The sequence below is a fragment of the Neofelis nebulosa genome, chromosome 13 (genome assembly GCF_028018385.1).
Source record: "Neofelis nebulosa isolate mNeoNeb1 chromosome 13, mNeoNeb1.pri, whole genome shotgun sequence".
Taxonomy (NCBI): domain Eukaryota; kingdom Metazoa; phylum Chordata; class Mammalia; order Carnivora; family Felidae; genus Neofelis; species Neofelis nebulosa.
The window spans coordinates 2,325,985-2,352,753 of record NC_080794.1 but is presented as its reverse complement, the minus strand read 5'-3'; the positions used below and the strand labels follow the sequence as shown (position 1 = coordinate 2,352,753).

Here is a 26,769-nt window from a genome sequence, read left to right as displayed (position 1 = left end):
CCCCACCTCATTTGGCCGGGACTCTGCCTGTAGGGCCCTGGCCTCTGGGGACGAAGACCGCGGGCGGGGGAGGGGGGGGGTCCTCCAGCACTGCCTGACCTTCTCTCCGAGCGGGAGCCTTTGTCCCCCACCCCCTCACGAGCCGTCCGTCGGGTTGCATCGGACGTGGGGGCTCCCTCGGTAATTACAAGCAGGTTTGGCGGCCGGTGGGAAGGCCACCTCGCCAATGGAGCCGTCCCCCAGGACTGTGGGCAGGTGAGGGGGGAGTCCAGGGAGGGGCCTGAGGTGAGGCGGGGCGCGGGGCGGTGCTCGGGAGTGGGGGCGGGGCGAAAAGTAAGGGGGCAAAGTTGGAAGTGAGCAGGGATGCGGGGGCGGACACAGGCGTAGGGGGCCTGGGGGCGAATGGGCGGGGCTGGGGGGGTGAGCCGGGCCGGGGCGGGGGCCGCCAGGGGGGTCCGGGCGTGAGGCGGGGAGGCGGGGCGGGGGCGGAGGCGGAGGCCGGGAGGCGGGGAGGGGAAGTGGGTGGGGCGCCACCGGGAAGGGGGCGGATCCGAGGAGGCTTGGGGCCCGGGCGGCGGCGGCGGCGGGACAGGCGCGTGGCCGGGTCCGGCGCGATGAGCGGGGCCGGAGCCGCTCCGGGGGCGGCGGACGCGGTCCGGGGGCTGCGGGTGGACGGACTGCCCCCACTGCCCAAGAGCCTGAGCGGGTTGCTGCACTCGGCGTCGGGCGGCGGCGCGTCGGGGGGCTGGCGACACCTGGAGCGTCTGTACGCGCAGAAGTCGCGCATCCAGGACGAGCTGAGCCGCGGGGGCGCGGGCGGCGGCGGGGCCCGGGCCGCGGGGCTGCCCGCCAAGCCTCCCAACCTGGACGCCGCGTTGGCCCTGCTCCGCAAGGAGATGGTAAGGGGGGCTCCGCGGGTCGGGGCGGGGGGGGGGGGGTTCCCCGTCCGGGCTCGCCGTCCCGGGAAAGTTCGCCGGGACCCGCGCTCTGCTCCGGAAGTCTGCGCGCCCACCCGCCCCTTTCTGGCTCTTTTGCTCCTGGAGCCGGCGCCGAGTGAGGGATCCTGTCCTCTCTGCCCACGGTGCAACCCTCACCCGGGGAGGGTCCCCACCCAAAAGGCAGTTTTCGGAGCCCGGGCGCCCCAGGTCCGGCCCCAGCTGGCTCGGAAACGGGAGGCGCGTTGTGGGGTTCGCTCGTGGCCTCTGGGCGGACGCGGCGCGCCGCGGTCACTCCTCTCCCGAGTGAAACAGACCTCCGGGGTCAGGGAAGGGCTTTCACTTCGGCTGTGGGGTGAAGGGCTGTGTGCGACTGTGTTTTGCTGCCTGGGAGAGGACAGTTTTTTCCGCGCGAGTGTAGACAGCAGATTGGAACAGCCCTCGCCCCCCTCCCCCGCGCCCCAGGCGGCGCGTGCAGAATCCGATTACTTCGGGATGGCTCCAGCCTCAGATGGCTGTGAAGGCGAGCGCTCGGCCCAACCCCTCAGCGTGGTGGAACCGAATCCCCCAACCCGCTTCCCCGTCTGGGTGAAGCCCGTGTGGGTTCTTCGGGTCGTGTCTGGGCGCCAGACAGTGGGGCTTAGCTTTTTTCAGTCCTTTGGAAGTACATTTGGTGATGTGGACCGGGACACAGGATTTCAGGTGACGCCAAAACAGGGCAAGGGCTGGGATTTAGGTGACCTCGAGCCTTTCTCCAGCTTTCTTCAACAGGCTTAGGCTAGGCCAGCGGAGAACAAACTTCCCTCCTTTCTAACTTCCCGCTGGGCCCTGATCACCTACCCCTGGCCACCGGGCTTTCATCTTGGAATCGGCCCCTTTCTTTCACTTAGTGCAGGTTCTTATCCTCTTTTAAGTACAGGTAGAAACTTTATTAAGGAAATCTAATACACGAAAGCTGCTTTTTTCCTAAGACTCAATTTGCCAAAAAACTTATCACAGAAATCCTTTGTAGATGCATCTGGTACGTTAAGATACTGTTTAGAAACAACTTACGTCGGGGCGCCTGGGTGGCGCAGTCGGTTAAGCGTCCGACTTCAGCCAGGTCACGATCTCGCGGTCCGTGAGTTCGAGCCCCGCGTCAGGCTCTGGGCTGACGGCTCGGAGCCTGGAGCCTGTTTCCGATTCTGTGTCTCCCTCTCTCTCTGCCCCTCCCCCGTTCATGCTCTGTCTCTCTCTGTCCCAAAAATAAATAAAAAATGTTGAAAAAAAAAATTAAAAAGAAACAACTTATGTCTTTCTTTCTTTTTTTTTTTTCAGGAGCATATCCATTCTGAAAAGTGAGACTTAATTAAATCTGGAAAAGCAGTCTTGTTTTTTAATCAATTAGATATTGTCTTCCCACTCTGTGGCTGGCACTGAAATTGTGATTTCCAGTTCTCTCTGAATAGATTTTATAAGCTTCTTACAGAATGACTCAAATTCCAAGACAACCATTTTTGATTTATTAATAAACATTAATTGACACCAGCATTGCACAGCTAGTGAGCTGCATTTTAAGTAGATAAATCCACATCTAGGATGTTTACAGTTGGGATTTAGATGTGGCACAAATATGGGGGTGAAATGGGAGTACTCATCCCGGGTTAAGTTCGACACTGGAACAGACAGGAAAACCTCAGGGCCACTCCTTTTCTGAAGCTCTGGTTCATAAACACACTCTAGTGGCTTGGGAGTCGATGTGCTATTCCCAGAAGTATTTTTCCAGGTCCCTCCTGGTTCAGATGGAGAACAGCCACAACCTTATAATTATGCCTTGGACCAGAGCTCTAAGTATTTGAAATACAAGGAAAAATAAACTGCTATCTTTGGTCCGTCTGATATTTAGCTGAGATAAAGATAAGATATGGCTACAGGCCTTGACAAGTTCTTTCACAGAATGCCCCAAGGTCTTTAAAAGTACTCTAGGTGTTTGGGCTTTTTTTGTTTTTGTTTTTTTTGTTAATGTTTATTTATTTTTGAGAGAGAGAGAGAGAGACAGTGTGAGCGGGGGAAGGGGCAGAGTGAAAGGGAGACACAGAATCCGAAGCAGGCTTCAGGCTCCCAGCTGTCAGCACAGAGCCCAACGCGGGGCTCGAACCCACGAGCTGTGAGATCATGACCTGAGCTGAAGGCCGAAGCTTAACCAGCTGAGCCACCCAGGCACCCCTCTGGGTGTTTGGGCTTTAAGAGATTTACTAGCCTGGGGCAGTGGGGTCCAAGTAGTAACTTAAACGGAGTTCATTCCTGAATTATCTGGAATAATTTGTGTTGATCTATTTCATTGGAAGGCCCCGAGGTCAAATCTGTGTCGAGGGATGTACTAGAAGTCCTGGCAGAATGTGATTAATCCCTTTTTGAAAAAGTCCTGTGCAGTCACAGATTCATGTGATTAATCCTTTTTTTTTTTTTTTTTTTGAAAGTCCTGTGCAAGCCAGCAGTGGTGGTGTCTCAAGGCCTCTCTGATAATCAACAAGGGAATAGCGCAGATTGTACCTTAAAGAGGGAGCGGGCACTGGGAAGGTGGGTTCCAGAGAGCCTCAAGTAGCGTGGGAAGGGTTGAAGTGGAAGACTGGCACAGAATCAGACTTTGAGGAATTAACTTGATAGCAGGGTGCAGAGGAAGCAGAAGTGGGGGGTGCTAGAGGTGTGCTTGGAGAAGGTGAGAGCCTCCAGCAGGGTGGAGGCCAGTGACCGGGAAACAAGAAGCAAATGGGAGACACTTCTCTGAAGCAGAAAATGCAGGAGTTGCCAGTTAACTATTAGAGTCTGGGAGGAGACGTTAAGTTTTTTTATGGAAAGTGCAGCTAAGCAAAACAATGAAAAGTTCCTCATAGACCTAGCACCCTGAGATAATCACTGTTAATAGTTTGGGATATTTCCTGTGTAGGCACAATGTAAATGCTTTCTGTACATCAGAACTTCTCCATGAGATGGATACTCAAGTTCTTTCTTCCTTCCTTCTTACCTCCCTCTTTTTTCTCTCTTTCTTTCTCTCCTTTCTTTTCTTCTCTTTATTTTTCCTTCCTCCCTTCCTTCCTTCCTCCCCCTCTCTCCTCCCTTCCTTCCTCCATCCCTCCTTCCTTCCTTGCTACCTTCTTCCTTCCTTTCTTCCTCCCTCCCTCCCTCCCTCCCTCCCTCCCTCCCTCCCTCCTTCCTTCTTTCCTTCTTCCTTCCTTCCTCCCTCCTTCCTTCTTTCCTTCCTTCCTTCCTCCCTCTTTCCTTCCTCCCTCCCTCCTTCCTTCCTTCTTTCCTTCTTCCTTCCTTCCTTCCTTCCTTCCTTCCTTCCTTCCTTCCCCTTCTTCCTTCCTCCTTCCTTCCTTCCTTCCTCCCTTCCTCCCTTCCTTCCTTCCTTCCTTCCTTCCTCCCTCTTTCCTTCCTTCCTCCCTCCCTCTTTTCCTTCCTCCCTCCCTCCCTCCCTTCCTGTATGCTTGACACACAATGTTAACATTAGTTTCAGGTGTACCACACACTGACTCAAGTCTCTGTGTTCTGGGATGCTCACTACAAGCGTGGCTACTATCTGTCACGACACAACGCTATTACGATGCCACTGACTATATTCTCTATGCTGTGCCTTTCATCCCTGTGACTCAACTCATTCCAGAACTGGAAACCTGTACCTCCTGGACCTTCACCCATTTTGCCCATCCCCCCCACTCTGTCTCCTCTGGCAACCATTGGTCTGTTCTCTGTATTCTTGGGTCTGTTTCTGCTTTTGGTTAGTTTGTGCATGTTTTGCCTTTTAGATTCCACATGTAAGTGCAATCATATGGTATTTGTCGTTCTGTGTCTGACTTACTTCACTTCGCATAATCCTCTCTAAGGTCCACCCTATTTCCATATATTTTAAAAAATCACTCAGAATTTAATTCCCCTAAGATCACAGATTCAACCAGATGTGTCCCAAAGCTTTGTTTTAACCCTTGCATTGTACTGCTCGCATGCACAGGCACTCCCACCGACACAAATACACACGGATCGCATTATACATTCTTAGTTGCATTTTCAGGAGCACATCTTGCAAAGGTTTTCCTAGTCAACACATGTTACAATGTCTTCAGTAACTGCAGAGTCTGCCATTGTGCAGGAGAGCAATAACCTTGCTAATCCATCATTGGGAAGGTGGGGTTCATTGCAGCAACGGGGGAGTCAGGAGGGGTGGCTCCTTTAGAGGGAAAGGTGGTTTGTCATTACATCAGTGGAGGAGTATGTTACACATTTAAAAATGAGGAGCTGGAGGCTGGAAAAGAGGCTTGGACCTGGTGATAAGACAGTGAGGGGTGGGGGTGTTGGGTCCGGGGCAGTCTGGGCTCTGAGGGCAGGGGAGCTGTGTGGACTTGGTGGTTCCCTGCCCCGCATGGTGCCTGCTGTACCCCCTGAGTTAGCACTTCCTGTTCTAGGAACCCTCCTCGGTGAAGCTTTATCCTGCTGCTGTGGTCCCCGCCCTGCCCCGGGGCGGGTGGGGGGAGTGGGGCCATTTGGGATGCGGGGAGGGTCACACAGATAATACTGAGCTCTATAGCTTACCTGCTCTATAGACCGGAAAAAAGTCCTTTAAGACCAGAAGCTGAGTTTGTTGGTTTTTTGTTTTTGTTTTTTTTAAACATCAGAGGATCTTTTAGAATCACATTCAACAGATGTTCGTTGGGTGCGTGTTAGGTGTAAAATGCTATGGAGATCCAAGGAAACTCTCTAGCCATTTCAGGAGCGTTATACCATCTGGGAGATGTGGTCATCTTTAAGCCAATAGGAGTGCTGTAGCGTGGATCACCTCTCAGTTTTCATGCCTGGGCTCTCCGTGTGAGTGATAGTAACTCCGTCTGAACCAGCTCTTGCTGAAGAAAACTCTCGAAGGGCTGGATATATACAGAGACAGACTGGAACCAGGGCCGATGGGGCATCCGGGAAGCCCACCGTATTCTCCTCCCCCCCCTCCCCCCGCATCATTTTATTTTTTTCCCACGTTTTGGACCGTGGCTGTTAACAGGGTCCACACTCAGTTTCGGCCATGCTTCTTAGTTCCAGTTGGTAAATACTGTGTGGAAGGACGCCAGCGGGCCCAGCTTGGGTGGTCTGGCCAGCGTGGGCCAGCTAGTAGTGACTGAGGACAGGATCGCATTTTACTAAGATAGTGTGACCATGTGGATGGGGTAGGGGAGGGGTGGGGGTGCTGGAGATCCCCCCGCAAAGAAAGGCCAGTTAGCAGAAATAGAGCAGGGGGCTGCTGGACAAACTATGTATCCCAGACCTCTTTCTACGTAAAAATACTTTGCCCTGAAGGGCCCCCCCAGTTTAATAGACTCTTACCTGCTAAGCGGATAAAGCCATATTTGCTCACTGGATCTGGGTTGGCTTTTCAAATCCTTGCGTGTGGCTGCAGGACACCCTTGACTCTCAGTGTCAGCCGGGACCCCCGACACACACTTTCCTTGATGTTTGTACACAGACCACCCATCCAGCGGCTCCGTGACATTAGCTCATCAAGTTTGAACACCCCAGAGAGTCACACGAAAGCGTGGACAGCAGATTCTCAGATATGGGGGGCAGGACATCTTTGAGGGGCTGCTATCGTAGGGATTCTTGGGGTCCACCTCTTACACCATCAGGGGCAGGTTCTAACAGCTTTGATTTGGAACCTTTTTTTTTTTTCGTGTTCCCCCCCCCCCTCACCCGTTAAAACTGTCAAATAGCTATTTTGGTCACCAACCCGGGTGTGAGTGGGAAGTCATCCACACAGAACCTTTGAGTGCCTGGGCTGCGGTGGTTTAGGCGAAGAATTTAATCTGATTCAATAACGCTAGATTTCTGAGACCAGCAATGCTTCTCTTCCCTGCGTTTTAGTTGAGAGAACAAGTGCATGTCCAATGAGTTTGTTCAGTGAACTGTATTCCAGGAGACGTGCGTTAGCTTGAATAGCCCGCATTCCCGTGGAATTCAGCTCTTATCCTGCACGTGAAGCCGGTGTGTTAGGGGATTTTAGTCTTTAAAAGGGTTTATGGTAAAGGTCCAGTCCCAAAGTCAGGCCTGTGAAATGCCATCTGGAATAACAGCATTAGCCTCCGGTACAGCATTCTTGATTGATGTTGATCATAGGAGAGCGGAATGTCTGGTGTCCTTTAATACTGTCTTTGTGTATTGTGTTCCCTGAAAAATGGACCACCAGCCCCAGAATCCTCCGGGCTGCTTGCTAAAATGCTAATTCCCGGGCCTCTTCCTATACCAGCAGTATCAGACTAGGAGAAGACAGAATCTGCATTTTGAACAAGCTGTTTAAGAATTGGGTAGCTCATGGGGCGCCTGGGTGGCGCAATCGGTTAAGCGTCCGACTTCAGCCAGGTCACGATCTCGCGGTCCGTGAGTTCGAGCCCCGCGTCGGGCTCTGGGCTGATGGCTCGGAGCCTGGAGCCTGTTTCCGATTCTGTGTCTCCCTCTCTCTCTGCCCCTCCCCCGTTCATGCTCTGTCTCTCTCTGTCCCAAAAATAAATAAAAAACGTTGAAAAAAAAAATTTAAAAAAAAAAAAAATTGGGTAGCTCCTGGGGCACCTGGGTGGTGCAGTCAGTTACATCCTACCTGTGATTTCGGCTCAGGTCATGATCTCACGGTTGGTGGGATCGAGCCCTGAGTCAGGCTCCGTGCTGACAGCGTGGAGCCTGCTTGGGATTCTCTCTCTTTCTCTCCGCCTCTCTCTCTCTCTGCCCCTCCCCTGCTCCCGTGCTCTCTCACTCTCTCAAAATAAATAAACTTAAAAAAATATATTAAAAGAAAGATTTGGGAAGCTCCTGAACCAGGCATCAAGAGCCCCAATTCTGTTATTAGATTATGTGGTATAATTGAAGCAAGCACTTTGCTATTTTCAGCTAGAGGTCCCTTATGGGGAAAATGAGAATTAAATGCCATATAGGCTCCTTTTGGCTATAACAATATAATTCTTTCTCCCTCCTGCCTATATGGGTCTTGATGGTGCCTGCAGAAGTTTACTCTGTCATAAAATAGTGTAGGTGGGGCGCCTGGGTGGCTCAGTCCGTTAAGCGTCCGACTTCAGCTCAGGTCACGATCTCGCGGTCTGCGAGTTCGAGCCCCGCATCGGGCTCTGGGCTGACAGCTCAGAGCCTGGAGCCTGTTTCCGATTCTGTGTCTCCCTCTCTCTCTGACCCTCCCCCATTCATGCTGTCTCTCTCTCTGTCTCAAAAATAAATAAAAACGTTAAAAAAAAATTAAAAAAAAAATAGTGTAGGCACAAGTACAGGACCTACCTGTTGCCATGTGCTTGGTGTCCCTGAGGACACCACGTGGTGTCTGTAAATTCTACAAAGAAAAGGAAGAGCAGCACAAGGTTGTTGTTCTTGGACCGTGTTCGTCAAAAATTAAGCTGTCTAGGGGCGCCTGGGTAGCTCAGTCGGCTAAACGTTGGACTTCAGCTCAGGTCATGATCTCGCAGTTGGGAGGTCGAGCCCCGCGTCGGGCTCTGTGCTGACAGCTCGCGGAGCCTGGAGCCTGCTTCCGATTCTGTGTCTGCCTCTTGCTCTCTGCCTCTCCCCGCCCCAACCCGCCACGCACATGCTCTCTCTCTCAAAAAATGAATAAACATTAAAAAAAATTTTTTTTAAAAATTAGACTGTTTAGGCTGTAATTGCTCTGTATAGTACTTGTCCCCACCCCAGGATCCACCCAATAAAAGCACAACTAGAAAGGTGTATATGTATCATAGTTTGTGGGGTGGGGGCGGGTGCAGCAGGTGGCCTTTTTTTAGGCTTTGGATACAAACCCTTGAGGAATGGTCTCCTGTTTGCAGGCCCAGGACTGGGGAGGGATTGGAAGGAAAGCATCCTTTTCCTTTCTCAACCCCTTCTGCAATTTCATTTTTATAAATTTTTCTTACAGTAATAGTCACACAGTGGGTAATGATACTTGCACTCAGATGTGTCTTGCAGTGATATAGAATAGTGATCGAAACTCACTGAAAAGCGTGTGATAACTATATGAACCTAGATGTTCACAGTACGAAAAAGTAAGTTGCACAGACGTGTGTATATGTGGTATCTAGCTAAACAGCTTGCATAAACATGGTGTCTCGAGGGATACATACTAAACTGCTAAAAGTGGGTATCTTTAAAACTTCTTTTTTTTTTTAATTTTTTAACATTTTATTTATTTTTGAGACACATAGAGACAGAGCACGAGCAGAGGAGGAGCAGGGAGAGAGAGGGAGACACAGAATCAGAAGCAGGCTCCAGGCTCTGAGCTGTCAGCACAAAGCCCGATGCGGGGCTTGAACTCATGAACTGTGAGATCATGACCTGAGCTGAAGTCAGATGCTTAACTGAATGAGCCACCCAGGCGCCCCCTAAAACTGCTCTTAAAGTGTGGGCTGGGGGACATTTAGGGGTCCCTAGATCCTTTTCAGTGTCCATAGTTATGTGGTTGTCATATTGATAAATGAGTTGTTTTAAAATATTACCTAAGGAGGGGGCACTTGGGTGGCTTAGTCGGTTAAGTATTGACTCCATCCCAGCAGAGGTCTTGGTCTCAGGGTCATGAGTTTAAGGCCTGGGCTGGGTGTGGAGCCTACTTAAAAAAAAAAAAAAAAAAAAAAAATTACCGAGGGAAATGTATCAACATTTGGAAGGTCTGCATAATTCAGTGAGTCAATTTTTCACAGTTTTCATAGCACTAATGCTTGCTGTTACAAAATCACACCTGGTTAAAAGATCCATTCAAAGTGCAAGACTGATAGATTTTAAAAGATTTTTTTAATGTTTATTTATTTTTGAGACCGAGAGAGACAGAGCATGAGCAGGGGCGGGGCAGAGAGAGAGGGAGACACAGATTCCGAAGAAGGCTCCAGGTTCTGAGCGGTCAGCACAGAGCCCAACGCGGGGCTCGAACCCATGAACTCCGTGAGATCATGACCTGAGCCAAAGTCGGATGCTTAACCGACTGAGCCACCCAGGCGCCCCTGATGGATTTTAATGTAACAGTATAAAAAGTCCATTGGCATAGTTTCAAATTCCACACTGCAGCCAACTGAAGGGTAGTGTCCAAGAAGAAAACCCACTGTTTTCTAAAAGGCTATTTCATATCTGTGTGAGGCCAGATTTTCTTCATTTACTTCAACCAAAGCAACGGGTCACAAAGGATCAAATGCAGGAGATAAGCCAGGCATTAAAAAGATGTACAAAGTGGTGGCGTTCATAAAAACGTTATGTTGGGGCGCCTGGGGGGCTCAGTCGGTTGAGCGTCCGACTTTGGCTCAGGTCATGCCCTCGCGGTCCGTGGGTTCGAGCCCCGCATCTGGCTCTGTGCTGACAGCTCAAAGCCTGGAGCCTGCTTCGGATTCTGTGTCTCCCACTCTGTCCCTCCCCCACTCATGCTCTGTCTCTCTCTCTCTCTGTCAAAAATAAATAAACATTAAAAAAAAGTTATGTTAACATGTAATGGGTATATTATTTATGTTTAAATGGATCAATATGAAAACTCAGTCTCAATTCCTAATAAGGTAAATGTTGACAGGTATAATACACATAAATGACAGCTCTTAGGGGCCCTCAATAGTTAGAGGTCCCAAGACCAAAACATTTGGAGACAGCTGCTTTAGAACATGGGAGGAGGGAATTATGGTTCACATAATTATGAACCATTGACGTTTTAATATGACTAGAACGTTTTATTTTTATAATGGGGAAAAAGTAAAAGAATGTGCAAAGCCATCACTTCATTGGTACCAATATTAGTTCAGGTTCGAGGGAAGCCAGTGTGGCCTGGAAGAGGTTGCAGAATGGGCTCCGTCAGTGTGGAGTAGTAAACACACTAGCTGTGAGCAGTAAACACACTGAAACCACCTTACGTGGTAGAGAGGGCATATGGGCGAGTGTAAAGCTGCAGGAACTGTGGGTGTGGCTTAATCTGGGGGTGCAGCCACGCAGCCTGGTCTGTTTTCTGTCTCTGAATCACCCTGACTCTTCAGAGTGTAGTTCTCAGCCCGGTGAGCCTAGGGCCCGCACAGGAGACGAAGGAGACCAAGTAACCCAAATGCTTTTCCACCCAGGAGAGGACAGTGCCACGCAGGGGCCACATGATGGACTGGAAGCTTGCTTAGTGAGCACAGAATTACGGGCCACCAGGGAGTTTAGAAGTCCTTCAGGGGCCGGGCGCCTGGTTGGCTCAGTCGGTTCAGCGTCAGACTTTGGCTCAGGTCATGATCTCACAGTTCGTGGGTTCGAGCCCTGCGTCGGGCTTGTGTGCCGACAGCTCGGAGCCTGGAGCCTGCTTCCTATTCTGTCTCTGTGCCCCTCCCCTACTTGCTCTCTGTCTCTCAAATATAAAAAATTAAACAAAAAAAGTCCTTCAGGGGGATCTCAGTCCAGCCTGAGCTGCCAAGTTAATAGCCCCTTCTCCTACTGGATCGACACCAAAGAAATCTTTCTCTTCGGTTTTCCTTTGCAAAAGAGTATGCAGGTCAGCGTCCTTTGGTCACCGCGTCCTTTTTTCAAAAATCAGGTTATGATCCATCAGGTCACTGCTTTATTGCATTCCAGCCTCGCAGATACCCGCTGGACACCTGGATCAGACTTGGGGGCATTTCCCAGGTCTTCTGTAAAATAAATTCGTTCACAAGCCATCCGTGTGTGCTTAGTCATTCATTCCGTTTTTGAAAGGTAACTTTGAAAATGGTCTCATTGTAAGTTAATACATATTCATAGTAGAAAATCCAGAAAGTTCAGAAAAGCCAAATACAAGTCATCTGTGATGTTAGCAGCTAGCAAGCTGCTATCCCAGCTGACACGGCGACACCTCTTTGCCCGGGTCAGCTGTGCGGGCAGTACAGGCTGGTGGTCAAAGCGCTGACCTTGGAGTCCTAAACATGGGTGCTGCTCCCTGCCCTCCTACTGTATGCCGATGATCAAGAGCCTTCATCTTTCCGGGCCCCAATTTCCTCATCATAACAGAATCGGCACCTACCACACAGAACAAGGAGGAGATTATGTATTTGTGCACCACCGAGATTTTCTTCTCTCCGGTCAATCCCTAGAAGGGAACAGTTAGCTGGTTAAAAGTTGTGTGCTATTTTAAGGCTTTTGTTGCCGTTACCAGTCAGACCGCCGCGCAGGTTTCACAGGCATGCAGCCCTGTGTGGTGTTGCCTACATGATATGCTTTTTTATTGTTACTAGTTTTTTTTTTAACGTTTATAAATTGAGAGAGTGTGAGAGCACCTGCAAGCGGGGGAGGGACAGGGAGAAAGGGAGACAGAGAATCGTAGCAGGCTCCGGGCTCTGAGTTGTCAGCACCTACCCGACACTGGGCTCGAACCCACGAACCATGAGAGCATGAGCCAAAGCCGGACGCTTACCTGAGCCGCCCAGGCGCCCGTTATTCCTAGGTTTTAAAATTGAGAGCATTGTGCTCGTTGAGAAAAAAATTAAGCAGTGCAGAAGGCTATAAATTCCCAGTCCCACTTTCTAGAGGTAAGTTCTGCTAACAGACCTTTTCTCTTCCGGTCAGAAGCTTGCACATGTGTGCTTATGCATATAAAGTGAATTCCTACCGTGTACTGTTTGGTAACCTGAGCTTTTGTGCTCAGCACCACACCTGGGTCACTGTTGTGGGTCACTGTTGTACTCAGCTGCTCACCCTTTGAAATGACTGCCTAGTTTTTATTGTATGACTTTACCCTACTTTTCAAAGCCAAGTCCTTACCTCCTTATGTTTCGATGTGAATTTTCATCCAACAAACCTTTTTTTGCATCTGTCCCCGTATTTCACACCACCCCCCTCCCTGCCTATATTATAGCTCATGATTCTTTAGTTTCACTTGGAATCTGTGCAACCCTGCCCATCTTAGGTTGAGGAATGCGGTGGGGAGATAATGGTCTGGTGTGGCAGTGGGGGGGTCATCTCAGAGCCGGTCCCAGTATGATTTACTGAACTAACCCATCCCCCCACGTTGACCTGCTTCTCCCCAGCCCCACGCACAGAGCCGGCTGCGCCTATGGAGCAAACACAAACAAAACCGATTATTTTTGTCTCTGTTGTGTTTCCTACTTATTGCTGGATTTGGGAAGAAGTTGCTTTTGTTTATGTACTGGTGAGTCACCCCAGCTTGTAGTTTCTTAAAACTATTTTTCTTAACTACCACTTATTTCTAAAAAAAAAATACCCTGAAGTTTTTTGTGATGCTTTGTTTTCAGTCATCAAAAGCTTCCTTTTAAAAAGTTCCTTTCATCTTCCGAGCCTTGTATCCGAATGGTCACGTACCTGCTGGAATTGTGTGAAAGTTGGGAACAACACTGACCCATGGCACCTTCCAAAGGTAGAAACTTAGCACCCCGAAACCCGGCTGGGAACCAGTACCCTGTCCGATGTGACTTGTATTCATGTGGCCAGTCTGTTGGGCGTCTTTGAGACCATTTCGAGGGTGATTCAGGATTGTTGGGCCCCATTGTTGGAGATGTGGGTTGCTGAGCCACCTGTGCGTGGCAGCAGGGGTGGGGGGTGGTGGGGAGCTCTGTGCAGGGGAAAAGAGAAGAACATGACCAGGAAGTTAAGCAGGAAGCCCAGACAGAGAGAGGAAGGAATGGCATTAGCAGTTTAAAGCAATGGAAGCTAGCTGATTGTTCTTAATTGTCTTGAAGGTCTAGAATAAGGGCTACAAATTACACGGTCTTAGAATATTCTGTAGTTTTCTTCAATTATCTGAAGTTTTGCAATCTGCTTTCACAAAAGAGCTGTATTTTCTGAATCCAGCCATGAATTAGATCAGCTGGCCTTCAGGGACATGTGGGAACAGATCACTAAGGTGACAGGCTTCCCCTGCTTGTAGTATGGGGACAGTGGTGGGGGAGGGGGGTTAGTGGGCTTGCTGAGGGCTTGGCCCCACCCCAGTTCTTTTTTCTGGGAGGACAGGTTCCTGTTCGTGGGTGATTTAATCACGTTCTGAAACCACTCTGCAGTTGAGTTCTCTTGCATGGTCCCTCTCTCCCCTTCCATATTCTCAGACACCCATCCCTTCCCCCCGGCCTTCAAGGTTGAGAGTGAGTTTGATTTCTGGAGCTGTCCTGAGTCTCTCTCCCTGATGCAGACAGTAGCTGGGTCACTGCATGTGGGCTTGTCCTACATTAGAAGAAAGCAGACCCATGTGCTTACTGGCAGCACAAGGCAGGCAGAGAAGGTGGGGGGAACTGGGGAGCACCGGTGCCTCAGCCAAGGTCCAAAGAGCGGAGGAGAAGCTGGCGTTGGGCCGGGCAAGCAAAGAGGCTTTTTAACACAGTGGGGACAGGTCCGGGACAGTCTGGGGAAGAAGGGACCTCTGGCCAACCGTTGCATGAGGTGCAGGTAGGAGAGCGCAGATTCAGACCAGATTATAGAACGCTGCCTAGGGATTTTCAGTTTGCCTCTAGAAAATGTAAGTTAAAGTGTTGAATCAGCCACCGCCGAGGGAGAGGCGCCCGGCGGGGAAACTGACTTGCTCATGTAGCTACTTCCCTCCTGCCCGCCGAGTTCATTTGGAGGATGGCTGGTAACTCAGAGGAGTTTGGTCTAGTGCCTGCAGAAGGCACTGAGAAACTGGGGTGTGTGTAGGCATGTGCGTGCACGTGTGTGTGCTTAAATCCCTGTTAACTTAGTCTAAGCACTTGGCGTCTGTTCAGCAGGGTAATAGGTGTGTGCAGGACGGAGCTGTATTCCTAGGCGGGTCCGACCTCCGTTTCTAGGCCAGCGTTCCACCCGATGACAGGGCAACTTGGTGCGTCATTCCAGCTGCTGCCGCCCAGAAAGGTCCAGGACATGATCCTGACTCGGGGCCTGGAAGACCTTGGACAGGGCACCTGAAGAGAAAAGCTTGGGACCACAGGTCTTTGAGTTGTGTGGAGTCAGAGGAAGTTAGAGCCTCAGAAACCCGGTTAGCGGTTGTTAGGGCTGTAGAGCCCCGTGTTCCCCTGTGCCCCCCTGGGCCCACGCCCACCCTGCCCAGAAGATGAAGGCCAGGCCTGGTCCGGTACTGCTCCTTCTGGTTTTTCCTCATTCATTTCCAGGGTGGGAAACAGTTTTGGGATTGCCCAGCCCTACTGGTATTAGAGTGACTCGGTAGAAATCGCTTCAGGATTCCAGATGAATCTTCTCTATGACTTTTTTTTTTTTTTTTTTTTTAATAATTCCAGGCTAGTTAACATCCAGGGTTGTATTAGTTTATGACTTTTTTTAAAACGTTGGTTGAGGGGCACCTGGGTGGCTCAGTCGGTTAAGCGTCCGACTTCAGCTCAGGTCACGATCTCATGGTCCGTGAGTTTGAGCCCTGCGTTGGGCTCTGGGCTGATGGCTCAGAGCCTGGAGCCTGCTTCCGATTCTGTGTCTCCCTCTCTCTCTGCCCCTCCCCCATTCATGCTCTGTCTCTCTCTGTCTCAAAAATAAAAAATAAACGTTAAAAAAAATTTAAAAAAAAATGTTGGTTTATTTTTGAGAGAGACAGAGTGTGAGCAGGGGAAGGGCAGAGAGAAAGACAGAGACAGAATCCAAAGTAGGCTGCAGGCTCCAGGCTGCAAGCTGTCGGCACAGAGCCCGACGGGCTTGAACCCACAAACCATGAGATCGTGACCTGAGCTGAAGTCAGATGCCCAAATGACTGAGCCACCCAGGCGCCCCTAGTTTATGACTTTTTAAGCAAATACTACTAAGACTCTAAGAGGGTGTGGCTTTCTTTATTAGAGTTTCCATTCCTTGTATTAAATCCTAGCACGGACAGTAGGTATGTGTGAACTTGCCAAGTCAGAGTCTTGCAGTTTGGTTACTGTATTCAGACCCGGACACTATGGAGGAGCCCTGGGAAAAAAGGAGCAAGTCCCTGGGGAAGGGACTAGTTGGTTAACGGACCAGGACATCATTGCGAATAGTTGAAAGACCCGAAGCTACTGGCTGGAGAAAACAAATCGTTTTTTTCAGGGGTTAGAGGTGGCAGACCGAAAATTACCTTCAAGTATTTAAAAGGTGGTTAAGAGAAATGAGATTTGTGTGCGTTGCATAATGGTCACACCTAGCATCAGGGGACCTAGAACCTAAGGGCTGGGAGATTTTGACTTGGCATGCTGAAGAATTATGGCTGTTGGAAAATGAATGAATTGGCCTGGAAGGTCCTCCTTTGGAGGGTTTGAAGTAAGACATTTGAGGTCCTTTCCTGTTCGAGAGTCTGCAGTGAGCACCCTGGTCCTCAAGAAGCAGGTTTGCTGGTTAATTTTCAGCTGGCTTGTGACTTCCCTGGCAGGTGACCATCTTCTACCAAAGATGGTCAGGTGGTTGCTGCTCCGTCTGCGGGATTGAGTTGGGGCAGGAGGAATATGGCTCCACACGGGCTGCCTGGTACATCCTGTTCCTGCCGTTCCTTTCCAAGATGGCATTCTGTAGGCTGGCAGAGTGGAAAGAATCATGAACATAGTAACAACAGTAGCAGCTGTCACCCTTTCCAGAAGTTGAACAGGATGTCCCTGGTCTCACAGCTAGGGAGTGGCAGAGCCAGCATTTGAACCCAAGCAGGCAGGCTCCAGAACCCGCGCTGTGTTCCGTGCTCTTCTGCCTGGCTGGCCTGAAAGTCAGTGCTCACAGGAGAATAAATACAAGGGGCCCAGGGAAGACAGATACTTGTGTCAAGAACACTGGCTTCGGCACCAGAACTGGACGTCAAGATCGTCTGGGTAATTTTCCAAACACAAAGGTCGGGAGCCCGCTTTTCCTCATGACGACATGTGCACAAGCTGATCAGGAACAAGAGTGTTGGTGTCCGACTCTAGGATGTGGCCCTGTGGCCTGGGCGTCTTTTGGCTTACCCACGACTTACCTAGTCAGGGTGGACTTCTGACAGTGGATGCCATCCAGCCAACTCTGCCCTCTCAGACCCTCTCTCCTGAAGTCTTCCCTGAACGTCTTGGCAAAATATGCTAAGTCAAGGTGCCTTGGTCCCATTTCTGTGGTCTACTCAGCTAGAGCAGGGAGATAGCCAGTGTTTCCTCGGCAGTTTAGCGTGGTTGAAGGGCGTGAAGAAAAATCTGGGACTTAACACCCAGTCTTAGTCATGAGATGAATGCTGCTTTCTGGACCCCAGCTTCCCTTGTGTGAAAGTCGGACCGTCTTATATGGCGGGTCTCGTCGCTGGGTAATTAGGCTGTAGATCTTGTCTTTCTCGGTTTTCTGTGTGCACATTCCCATGCCTCTTCGGTGCTTTAGCCCTTGCTGCACAGGAGACATTTGATGACTGTTTATTAAAATGGATGGGTAGCTCATTGGAGCCCTCCCGGTAGCCCCGTAAGAGAAATGATTATTCCCTCTTGTCATCAGCCAAGGCTTAGAGCTGATGCATGGCTTGCAAAAGGGCCAAGAAGCAGGAGGCAGGTCTCCTAGCATCTATGTAGAGTGTCTCCCCTTACGACTCGCAGGGAGGTCTACAGCTCAGCAGCTCTGTCACCAGCGGCCCCACACCCGCTGGACGCGAGGCCGCACGGTTAACAATCACCGCAGGTGATTCTCATGCAGTGGCGTCGGATGCACTGGGCTGGGCTGCATTTCCAACTGGATTAACCCTTCTGTCTTTGGGACTGATGGAAACACTCCATTTCCCGGGCTGACTTGTGCTCTTTCCCTTGGGACAAGGCCGTGGGAAGAAGGGAACTTGAAGGTGAACAAATAGGTGACTTTCAACTGTTCCTTGATAAGCCACCAGTGGTGAAAGTGGTTCCCAGGAGAATCCGTGGAGGCCCCCAGGTCTCACTAGACTTACTCAGTCGCCTGCTCTGGGGAGTGATCCCACAACCATCTTTGGGTAAGACTGACCTTGTCCGAAGAGAGGGAGTCGGAACACTTCTCTTGGGGGCCCGGAGGCTGAGCCGGTCAGAGGGTGGGTGCTCCAGGGCGCAGTGTGTGACACTGACAGCTGAACCGCTGTCACTGGCAAGGGGACTCTTGTCCCAGAGAGTTGAGAATGATTTTGGTATCAGGGAGGGCACACGCGGGTCCCCTCTTGAGTCTGATCATGAGGAAAGGCCACACTTGTATCTTGGCATCCAAAGGGTAACCAGTTGGGGCCACCAGAATGCGTAGCACTGTTCCTTCCCAGGGCACGCCCGGGTGCCAGGGTGAATTCCACAGGCTGGGGCCCACCGCCCCGACGGTGCGATCCTGCCCTGACACACTGAGTAACGTCTGAGGTGTGGGCATCCCACAATTAAGGTTTTCTCCAAATTGGAAAATCCAAAGCATCCGAGTGATGCCCTGCGTCGTCCACGGTACGGAAAGAATGTGCTGGCACGAGCAGATTGCTGGCTGAGCGTTCGACTAAAATTAAACTCCAGTGCTGACTTCTTGTTTTTCCCTCCCCCCCTCCCCCCGCTCCCCTCAAGGTTGGCCTCCGCCAGCTGGACATGTCCTTGCTCTGCCAACTCTACAGCCTGTACGAGTCCATTCAGGAATATAAGGGAGCGTGCCAGGCAGCCTCCAGCCCGGACTGCACCTACGGCCTGGAGAACGGCTTCTTCGAGGAGGAGGAGGACTATTTCCAGGAGCAGAACACCCTCCACGATGGGAGGGAGCGGGGCCCTCCACGGGACCTGCCGCTGCCCGTCTCCCCGCTCTCCAGCAGCGACTGGATTCTCGAATCCATCTAGAAAGGGCTCTCCGCCGAGAGGCCACTGCTGCTACCGGACCACCAGCATTTGCCTCTCCTCTTGAAGAAAGCTCCTCTCCTCCATCGTGGGCGGTCATCGGGCGCCAGCGGCCGGTGCTGTCAGTTTAATCTGGAGGACACACGTGGCGGGGTGTTCTGGTGGCCGGAGTTTGTGCCTGGGCGATCCAGAGGTGCCCAGCCACATCCTCGGCTCCGTGGTACTCAGGCGCGCCTGCCGAGGAAGGTTCTTCCTCCATCCTTTCCCCCGGGGGACACCTTTCGGGGGGTTTTGCGCAAGGCGACTTTTACTGGTTCGTTACTTCCTTACGGGGTGGTGGACGATTTGCACCCTCTGTGTTGTAGGAACTGCGTCCAGTTTGCAACGCAGGGAAACTAGCATTTCGCGGCTCCCCTGCCTCTATGCATTCGGCAGCCTTTCTCGTTTCTGTCTTGTAAGCGTTTAAGGCCCTGGGTTGGGCTTTATTTCTCTGTAAGCCGCACTGCTAGCTGCCCAGGTGACTCAGTGGAAGCTTTTTACCAAAAAAGTAAACATTTCAGGTCCTACCCATCGACTGCGTTCTCTTCACCTGTCGAAACAACTCCTATCGTTCTTTGTCTATTCTATGGAGGAGGGAGGGAGCTAATACGGAGATGTGTGAACGTGGGAAGCTGGGGCAAGCTCATGTTTTGTGTCATTCACCGAAAGGTGGTGGCAAACGTTTTTGTTATGAAAGATTCTGAACGTGAGCTAGAATATTAGCGATCCTGCCTCTTCCACTCAAAAGCAACGATCACCTTAAGCCTTAATATATTTATTAAAATCCTTCACGAACACTTTACACTTTGTAGGTTAAAAATGAGGATAAAATGCTAGACTCTCTGACTGGGGTTGTGTGTTCTTTTGGTCTGAACGCCGAATCGTCCGTTTCCAGAACTTGAATGCATTGAATCCAGTCAACTACTGAAAGAGAATTACAGTTTGTTTTCTTGCCGTTGAGAATTTCAAAGACGCTTCATTCCTCTGTTGATTTATTCTTGGACCACGAAGTTGGGTCTCAGCGCTGCTCTGTCTCTGACCACTTCAGATCCCCTGCCCTCTTCTTTCTTTTGACGTGATAATTGCTTACTAACGTCTTTTTCGGGTTAGAGAGAGGAGGGAAAACTAATCCCCAGGAACCAACAGTTGACAGCCTGCTATGTACGGGATCGGACCGTGTGTTGGGAACTGGGGTGAGGCATACAGAGAAGGAAGAGCATTCCTGCTGATCTCCTGTGTTGAAAGTAGTAGTTAAATGAGAGACGGCAAACTGCCTCCAGTATGTGGCTCAATCGTTCAGGGGGGGACAAGAGAATTAAAAGTGGCAGGACTGGTGCAGTCTGGTCATCTCCCGGAATCTTTGAGGTGGGGCCCCTACTTAACAAGGAGTCGAACCTCAGGTCAGCTGTTCTCAACCCTGACCACGTTAAGATCACGTGGGGGGCTTTCAGAAGAATATTGAGTCTGGCTCAAGAACCCCCATCTCCATTCTGATTTAATTAGTCAGGAGTGAGGCCTGGGTCTCTGCACACTTCTAGAAGTCCCCCAGGTGATTCTAACGCAGATCCAGTTGCCATCTAGTGTTCACACTGGCCCGGGAAGCAGCATCTTCTTGGAGCCCCGGACAATGGCCAGGAGACTCTGTCCTCTCAGGATGGGCACCCACAGCCAGGGAGTGAAGCTTGCAGGGAGTGAAGCTCAGGCGAGGGGGAGCCCCCCAGTTTAGAATGCACAGCTTCTGGGTGCCTGGGTGGCTCAGTCGGTTAAGCATCCGACTTAAGCTCAGGTCATGGTCTCACGGTTCGTGGGTTTGAGTCCTGCATCAGGCTCTGTGCTGACAGCTTAGAGCCCGGAGCCTGCTTTGGATTCTGTGTCTCCCTCTTTCTCTGCCCCTCCCCTGCTCTCTCTCTCTCTCTCTTTCAAAAATAAATAAATGTTAAAAAAAAAAAATCGAGAATGCACAGCTTCCCTGGGTCTGCTGCCTCTGGACTCTTCTGGAACTGCAACCACAGATTCACAGTGCCTTTGAGTTTGGGGACCCTCATGTCAGTATTGGGGGGATAGGCTACCAAAGCTAGAAGTGGAGTGAATCCAGGTAAGCAAGGGGCCTCTCCCTTACTGTGGGGAAGGGCTGACACGTTCCTCACCCTGATGGTGACGTGGCAAATATACATAAACCACTGCAGGCCTTAGTAGTCCATTCGAAATCTATATAAATTGCCCCAAACTTTCTCTTACTCCAAATATAGTGTAAATATATCTTGGCAAGGAATATTAAAATTTCCCAAACAATAAAATGTTTTCTAATACCTCACCTTACAAAGGTCCTGCAAATGATTAGAAAATAAATTCTGCTGGGGTGGGGGGGAGGCTCCTGGGTGGCTCAGCAGGTTAAGTGTCAAACTCTTGATTTCGGCTCAGGTCATGATCTCTCGGTTCGTGGGATCGAGACCCGCATTGGGCTCTGTGCTGACAGCACGGAGCCTGCTTGGGATTCTCTCTCTCTCTCTCTCTCTCTCTCTCTCTCTCTCTCTCTCCTCTCTGCTCCTCCCCCACTTGCACACTCTTGCGTGCACTCTCTCTCTTACTCTCAAAATAAATAAGTAATTAAATTCAGCCACTGCCCTTTATTGCTCCCTGGCATAAGTCATCACCTCTATGTTTGGAGTGGGGCTATTTTGCTACTCCAACAGAATGGCCAATGGAGGGCCTGGTAGGCAGTAAAACAGTCCAATTTTTGCTGAAGAAGCTGTAATCTGTAAGGCAATGTACAGAGCAGATAGAGAAAGGCACCTTTTGCTTTCTAGGGCACATGTGCAGTGAACCCAGAGTTGTTGATAATTTAAGCCTTGCCATTCACAAATGATGCAGTTCCTCTCATGTCCCTAAGTGGCTCTCAGAGTCAATTAACCAGCCTGATTCCTTGCTTTCATTTTTCTGTAACCTAGGTTGATGTCATTCATTCGGCTGACATGTACTTAGTCCTATTTTGGGTCGCGCTGAGGCAGGCACTGAGAGCACAATGCAGAACCGGGAGGGTCTCTGGCAGATCCCCCTTCTACAAACACCTAACGTGTGCGGGTAAATACTACGATCAGGGAAGTACGAGGGGCCCCTGAGGCCCAGAAGGTCATGGCTAAGGGAACTGGAGTTCTCAAATGAGGTTTGGGCTCCATTTACGCTTAAGACCCAAGCAGGTGTTGGAATAACGTGCTGTAGCCCCTCGATCTTAAATCACAGCGCGTTATTTCACGATTTACCGTGCAGTGCTCTCTCCTGGATCTTGCTCTGACTTCTCCGTGCACACGCCTAATTTCTTTCAGAGCCCGTGATTATAGACATAGGTATGGCCAAGCGCACGGGTGACGGAAAGGCTCTTTAGCAACCAACGTCAGGCCAGGTATCCATTTGATTTCATCCTTCTGTCCAAAGAAAACTGACTGATTGTAAAAGCCCAAACATGTCTGGTCTACTTGTCTTCGGGGCAGATTGTACTTTGAGTTCGGAGAGATGCATCTGAGCCGATTCTACACGGAGGTGGTAGGGCTTCTGTCGCAAAGATGACACCTGCAGGCTCCACGTGAGAGACAGCTGACACCTGGGTCACAGTCCCATGGGTGAAAATGCGACGGGAGCCGGTGGGCCTCGCGACCACCCAGGGAGGACAGGCTCTGGAAGTGGACCTGGTGCCTTTGTTCTAACCAACTGTGAGAATGCATTACGTTTCCACCTCATTTCTCTGGCTTCCGGTCAACTGAGGACAGGTCCCTAGATACCCAGATCCCTGTCTGCTTCTGACTCCCTGAAGAACGTGCACAAACCGAGTACCTACAGAGGGTTGAGCAAAACCTTTGTTAGATACACTAACGGGGCAATGTTAGCAAAACGAAAAGCGTGAAGCAAGTCAGTAAGGAGGAGTTATGGCCCTAGGGAGCCTATGCCAGAGAGAGGAGAGAGCACAGGGGCACATGTCAGCCTCAGGGACAAGCCCGGAGACCCCGCCCCCACCTCCCTGCTTCTTGTTTGGTCTCCAAGATGGGGAAGCTCCAATGAAAGTCCCACAGGAACACAGAGACCGTTGTTATTGGGAAGGCGGGTTTTGGTGGGAGGAGCACTTGTGTTAGAAATAGACGTGGTCAAAGCCACAGTCACCTCGTGGCCGAGAGCACGCCCCAGTTTCCTTCAGAGGGAGCGGCCTAGGAGAAGGGAAGTGAGGACTGAGTCGGGCTCTGTCCCAGGACTTAGGGAAGAGAGCACCTTCCCCTTCATTCCCTTTCTTTCTCCTGTCCTCAGGATGATGCAACGCCAGGGTGGGGCTCTGGGAGAAAGGGTGAAAGGGGAGACCATTACGATGGCCTCTATGGGCACCTGGGTGGCTCAGTCAGTTAAGCATCTGACTCTTGATTTCAGCTCAGGTCACGATCTCACGGTTCGTGAGTTCGAGCCCCATGCTGGGCTCTGCACTGATGACGAGCGCAGAACCTGCTTGGGAAAAAAAAAAAAAAAAAAGATGGCCTCTAAAAAATATTGTGTTAGAAACAAGAAGAAAGCACCTTTGAAACCCCTAAGTCTAGCACAAGGGTGGGAAAACAGCCCGGATTTGAGGTTGAAGGGCAAGCTGGTGACCGTGCCCGCCCATTTCTCCCGTGTGTCCCTCTGCAGAGAACCCAGGGATCTAGATGGAGATGAATTTGGGGATTGAGGACGGCGCTCAGTCACCAGACTCCACTTGCAGTGTGTGCCCAGCATGTCAAGGCCGGCAACACGCCCTCCGGGGCACGGGTCCTCTCTGTGGCTGATCCCTACTTGCCCTGCCGGCAGAAATACCAGGGAAGACAGGTTCAGCTCCGTCCCCCTGTGGTCATACGCCACCGTCACCATGTGTGACTGATTCCTTTCAACAAGCTTCTATCGGACACACCCTGATGACTGCCTCCCTGAGGAATAAACCTCCAGAGGCCCAGCCACTCCTACCAATGCATTTTCACTGTGCCAGGACCTCAAGCTGGAAGGAGCCTGGCATAAGACCTGGAAGTTGAGTTTACCTCGCCCTACCGTAGAAGAAAGGATGGAAACACACCCCATAGGGCAGGAGACAAACTGGGACCCATATGTGCTAGGTCATACACTTCTTTGTCTTAAATGGATTGATACGATGTATATACCACCTTGGGTCTTTATAAAAATTCACACAATACAATAAAATGCCATTAAAAAATTTTTTTTTAACGTTTATTCATTTTGGAGAGACAGAGTGGGAGTGGGGGAGGGGCAGAGAGAGAGGGAGACCGAATCCGAAGCAGGCTCCAGGCTCTGAGCTGTCAGCACAGAGTCTGACACGGGGATTCGAACTCACGAATCGTGAGATCACGACCTGAGCCGAAGCCGGATGTTTAACCAACTGAGCCACCCAGGCGCTCCCAAAATGCCATTTTTTTTTTTAAAAAAAGTGGGTTTAGAAGTCGGCACAAAGCTGGGGCACCTCGGTGGCTCAGTCCGTTAAGTGTGCGACTCTTGGTTTTGGCTCAGGTCATGATCTCATGGTTTGTGAAATTGAGCCCTGCCTGACAGCTCAGAGCCTACTTGGGATTCATTGTCTCTCTCTCTTTCTCAAAATGAATAAGCATCTAAAAAAAAAAAAAAAAAGACGGGCGCCTGGGTGGCTCAGTGGGTTAAGCGTCCGACTTCGGCTCAGGGCACGATCTCAGTTCATGAGTTCTAGCCCCGCATCGGGCTCTGTGCTGACAGTTCAGAGCCTGGAGCCTGCTCCTGTTTCTGTGCGTCTCTCTCTCTGCCCCTCCCCTGTTCATGCTCTGTCTCTCTCTGTTTCTCAAAAATAAATAAACGTTAAAAAAAGAAAAAGAAATCAGCACAAGGGGAATACAAGGGCAGGACAGAGAAGAGGAAGCCAGCTGTAAAATCAGCACAAGACTCACCTGTGAGGAATGCAAGTTGTCCTATTTGCTAGCAGAACACAAACGGGGCAGATACGGGGTGAAAATGCTCAGCTCTCAGGCAAGTGTTTACTTTGGTGTTTCCCTGCCGAGTGTGTCTAAGTGAGAGTCGACTTCTGGAAAATGTGGGGACAAGTCAGAAGAGCATTCTTTAAATGTTTGCAAGGGAATCGCGAGAGTCACCGGGATCCACTCCCAACCGCTGTAGGGATCTCCCCCGTGACCCACATCTAGTCTCGGAGCTTCTGCTGCAACAGCTCCCAAAACAGGAAGCTGTGCAGTAAGGTGACTGTCAAGAGTGTTCCTTGTAGGGCCCTGACGTCTGCTTTCCCTTTGATGAAGTTACAGATAAAGGGTTAGGCTTCACGGGAGAATCCTATTCAAGCGTGGGAGGGCGAGGGTATTTGTATGTGTGTGGGGGCGACGTGGGGATGCTAGGGGGAGGGGGCTGCTATTAGCCAGGCAGTTTTGTGGCAGGCTGAAAATTGTCCCCCCGAAAACATCTGGCCTAAAGACAGAATCTCTGGAACTTGTGAATGTTACTGTGTTTGGAAAAGGCCTTTATAAAAGACGTGATTAAGGATCTTGAGGTCACCGGAGTACCCTGGATTATCCAGGTGGGTCCTAAATGCCATCACAAGTGGCCTTGTAAGAGAAAGGCAGAGGGAGACTTGACACAAGGGAGGAGCAGGTGACGTGGGGTTGGAAGGGACATGGGAGAGACTTGGCCACAGCCTTGGAACCGCAGCAGCCACCCAGAGCTGGGAGAGGCAAGGGTGCATTCCCCGCTGTAGCCTCTAGGGGGAGCAGGGCCCTACCAACACCTGTGAACCGGAGGCCGGACTTTGTTCTTTCTGCCTCTGGATTTGTGAGCGGATAAATATGTCGTCTTTAAAAATAAAAAAAAAAAAAAAAAAAAATTTAACGTTTACTTTTGAGAGAGACAGGGAGAATGCAATGGGGACGGGGGCGTGGGGCAGAGAGAGAGAAGGAGACACAGAATCCGGAGCAGGCTCCAGGCGCTGAACTGTCAGCACAGAGCCCGACGCAGGGTTCGAACTCACGAACTGTGAGATCATGATCTGAGCCGAAGTCGGGCTTTAACCGACTGAGCCACCCAGGCGCCCCTAAATATGTTGTCTTAAGCCCCCAAGCTTGTGGTAATTTGTTGCGCTAACCACAGAAAACTAACACACGTTTCGGGGTACTGTTCGGTTCTTCCCCGCCTTTTCTATTTATGTGTGTCACCCGGGGACATCATCACTCAATCTGCTGGCTGAACACGACGTGCTAACTCCTCCAATGCATTCAGATACGTTTCCTGATGGGCTCTTGGAGTCATTTTAGTCCACAGACGTCTTCTAGGGTTAATATAAGGATAAAATGACTTATTAATTATAAAGCCCTTAAAATAGTGCCTGGCTCCAGGTAAATATATTACAGTGCTCAGCTCAGAGCGTATATAAATATTTGTCAAGTCGGAATAAATAAATAGGATCCTGTTTGGGGTCCTGGAGTTCTTGCTTTTGTAGTGCTTTTCCTCTGTTGACTCTTCGGGAGCCAGAGAGCATTTTAAATTTAGTCTTGGGTTCATAACATTTCCCTTCAGAACGTGTGCCCAATGTTATAAGGAAAGGTTATGGCTAGATGTGTTACATACCAGAAAGAGACAATCCAAGTTTTAAGGCTCACAGCTGTCCCACGGAGAAAAGTCTACGGTAAAATGCTCCTCTCTGTCTACAGTGTCTTCCCTTGGAGACTAATATCTGAATCCAGTCCTAGGGGCTCCTTGGTGGCTTGGTCAGTTAAGCGTCTGACTCTTCATTTCGGCTCAGGTCATGATCTCACAGTTTGTGAGATGGAGCCCTGTGTTGGGCTCTGATGGATGCACCATCAGACGGGGGTGCAGACCAGCACAGCCCCAGGGCCCTAGTTATGCTAGCAGAGGCCAAGGGTTTAGTCCCAACTCTGTCAGTTATCTGCTTGTGACCTTGAGCAAATCCCTTTACCAATCTAAGCTTCAGTTTCTTCATAGAAGACTGTGATTCAAAAAAATACCTGTAGGGGCGCCTGGGTGGCTCAGGCGTCTGACTTGGGACAGGTCACCATCTCGCGGTTCGTGGGTTCGAGTCCTGTGTCAGGCTCTGTGCTGACAACTCAGTG

The 26,769-nt window shown here is 50.6% G+C and overlaps 1 protein-coding gene across 1 annotated transcript; it reads left to right on the top strand.

The window, feature by feature from the left end:
- Positions 1 to 563: 563 nt before the first annotated feature.
- FAM89A (family with sequence similarity 89 member A) lies at positions 564 to 19,495 on the top strand. Its single transcript, XM_058696129.1, has 2 exons — positions 564 to 899; positions 18,353 to 19,495. Exons 1-2 carry the CDS (start codon positions 615 to 617, stop codon positions 18,614 to 18,616), a joined length of 549 nt encoding a protein of 182 aa, XP_058552112.1. The 5' UTR covers positions 564 to 614; the 3' UTR covers positions 18,617 to 19,495.
- The last annotated feature ends 7,274 nt before the right edge of the window (positions 19,496 to 26,769 follow it).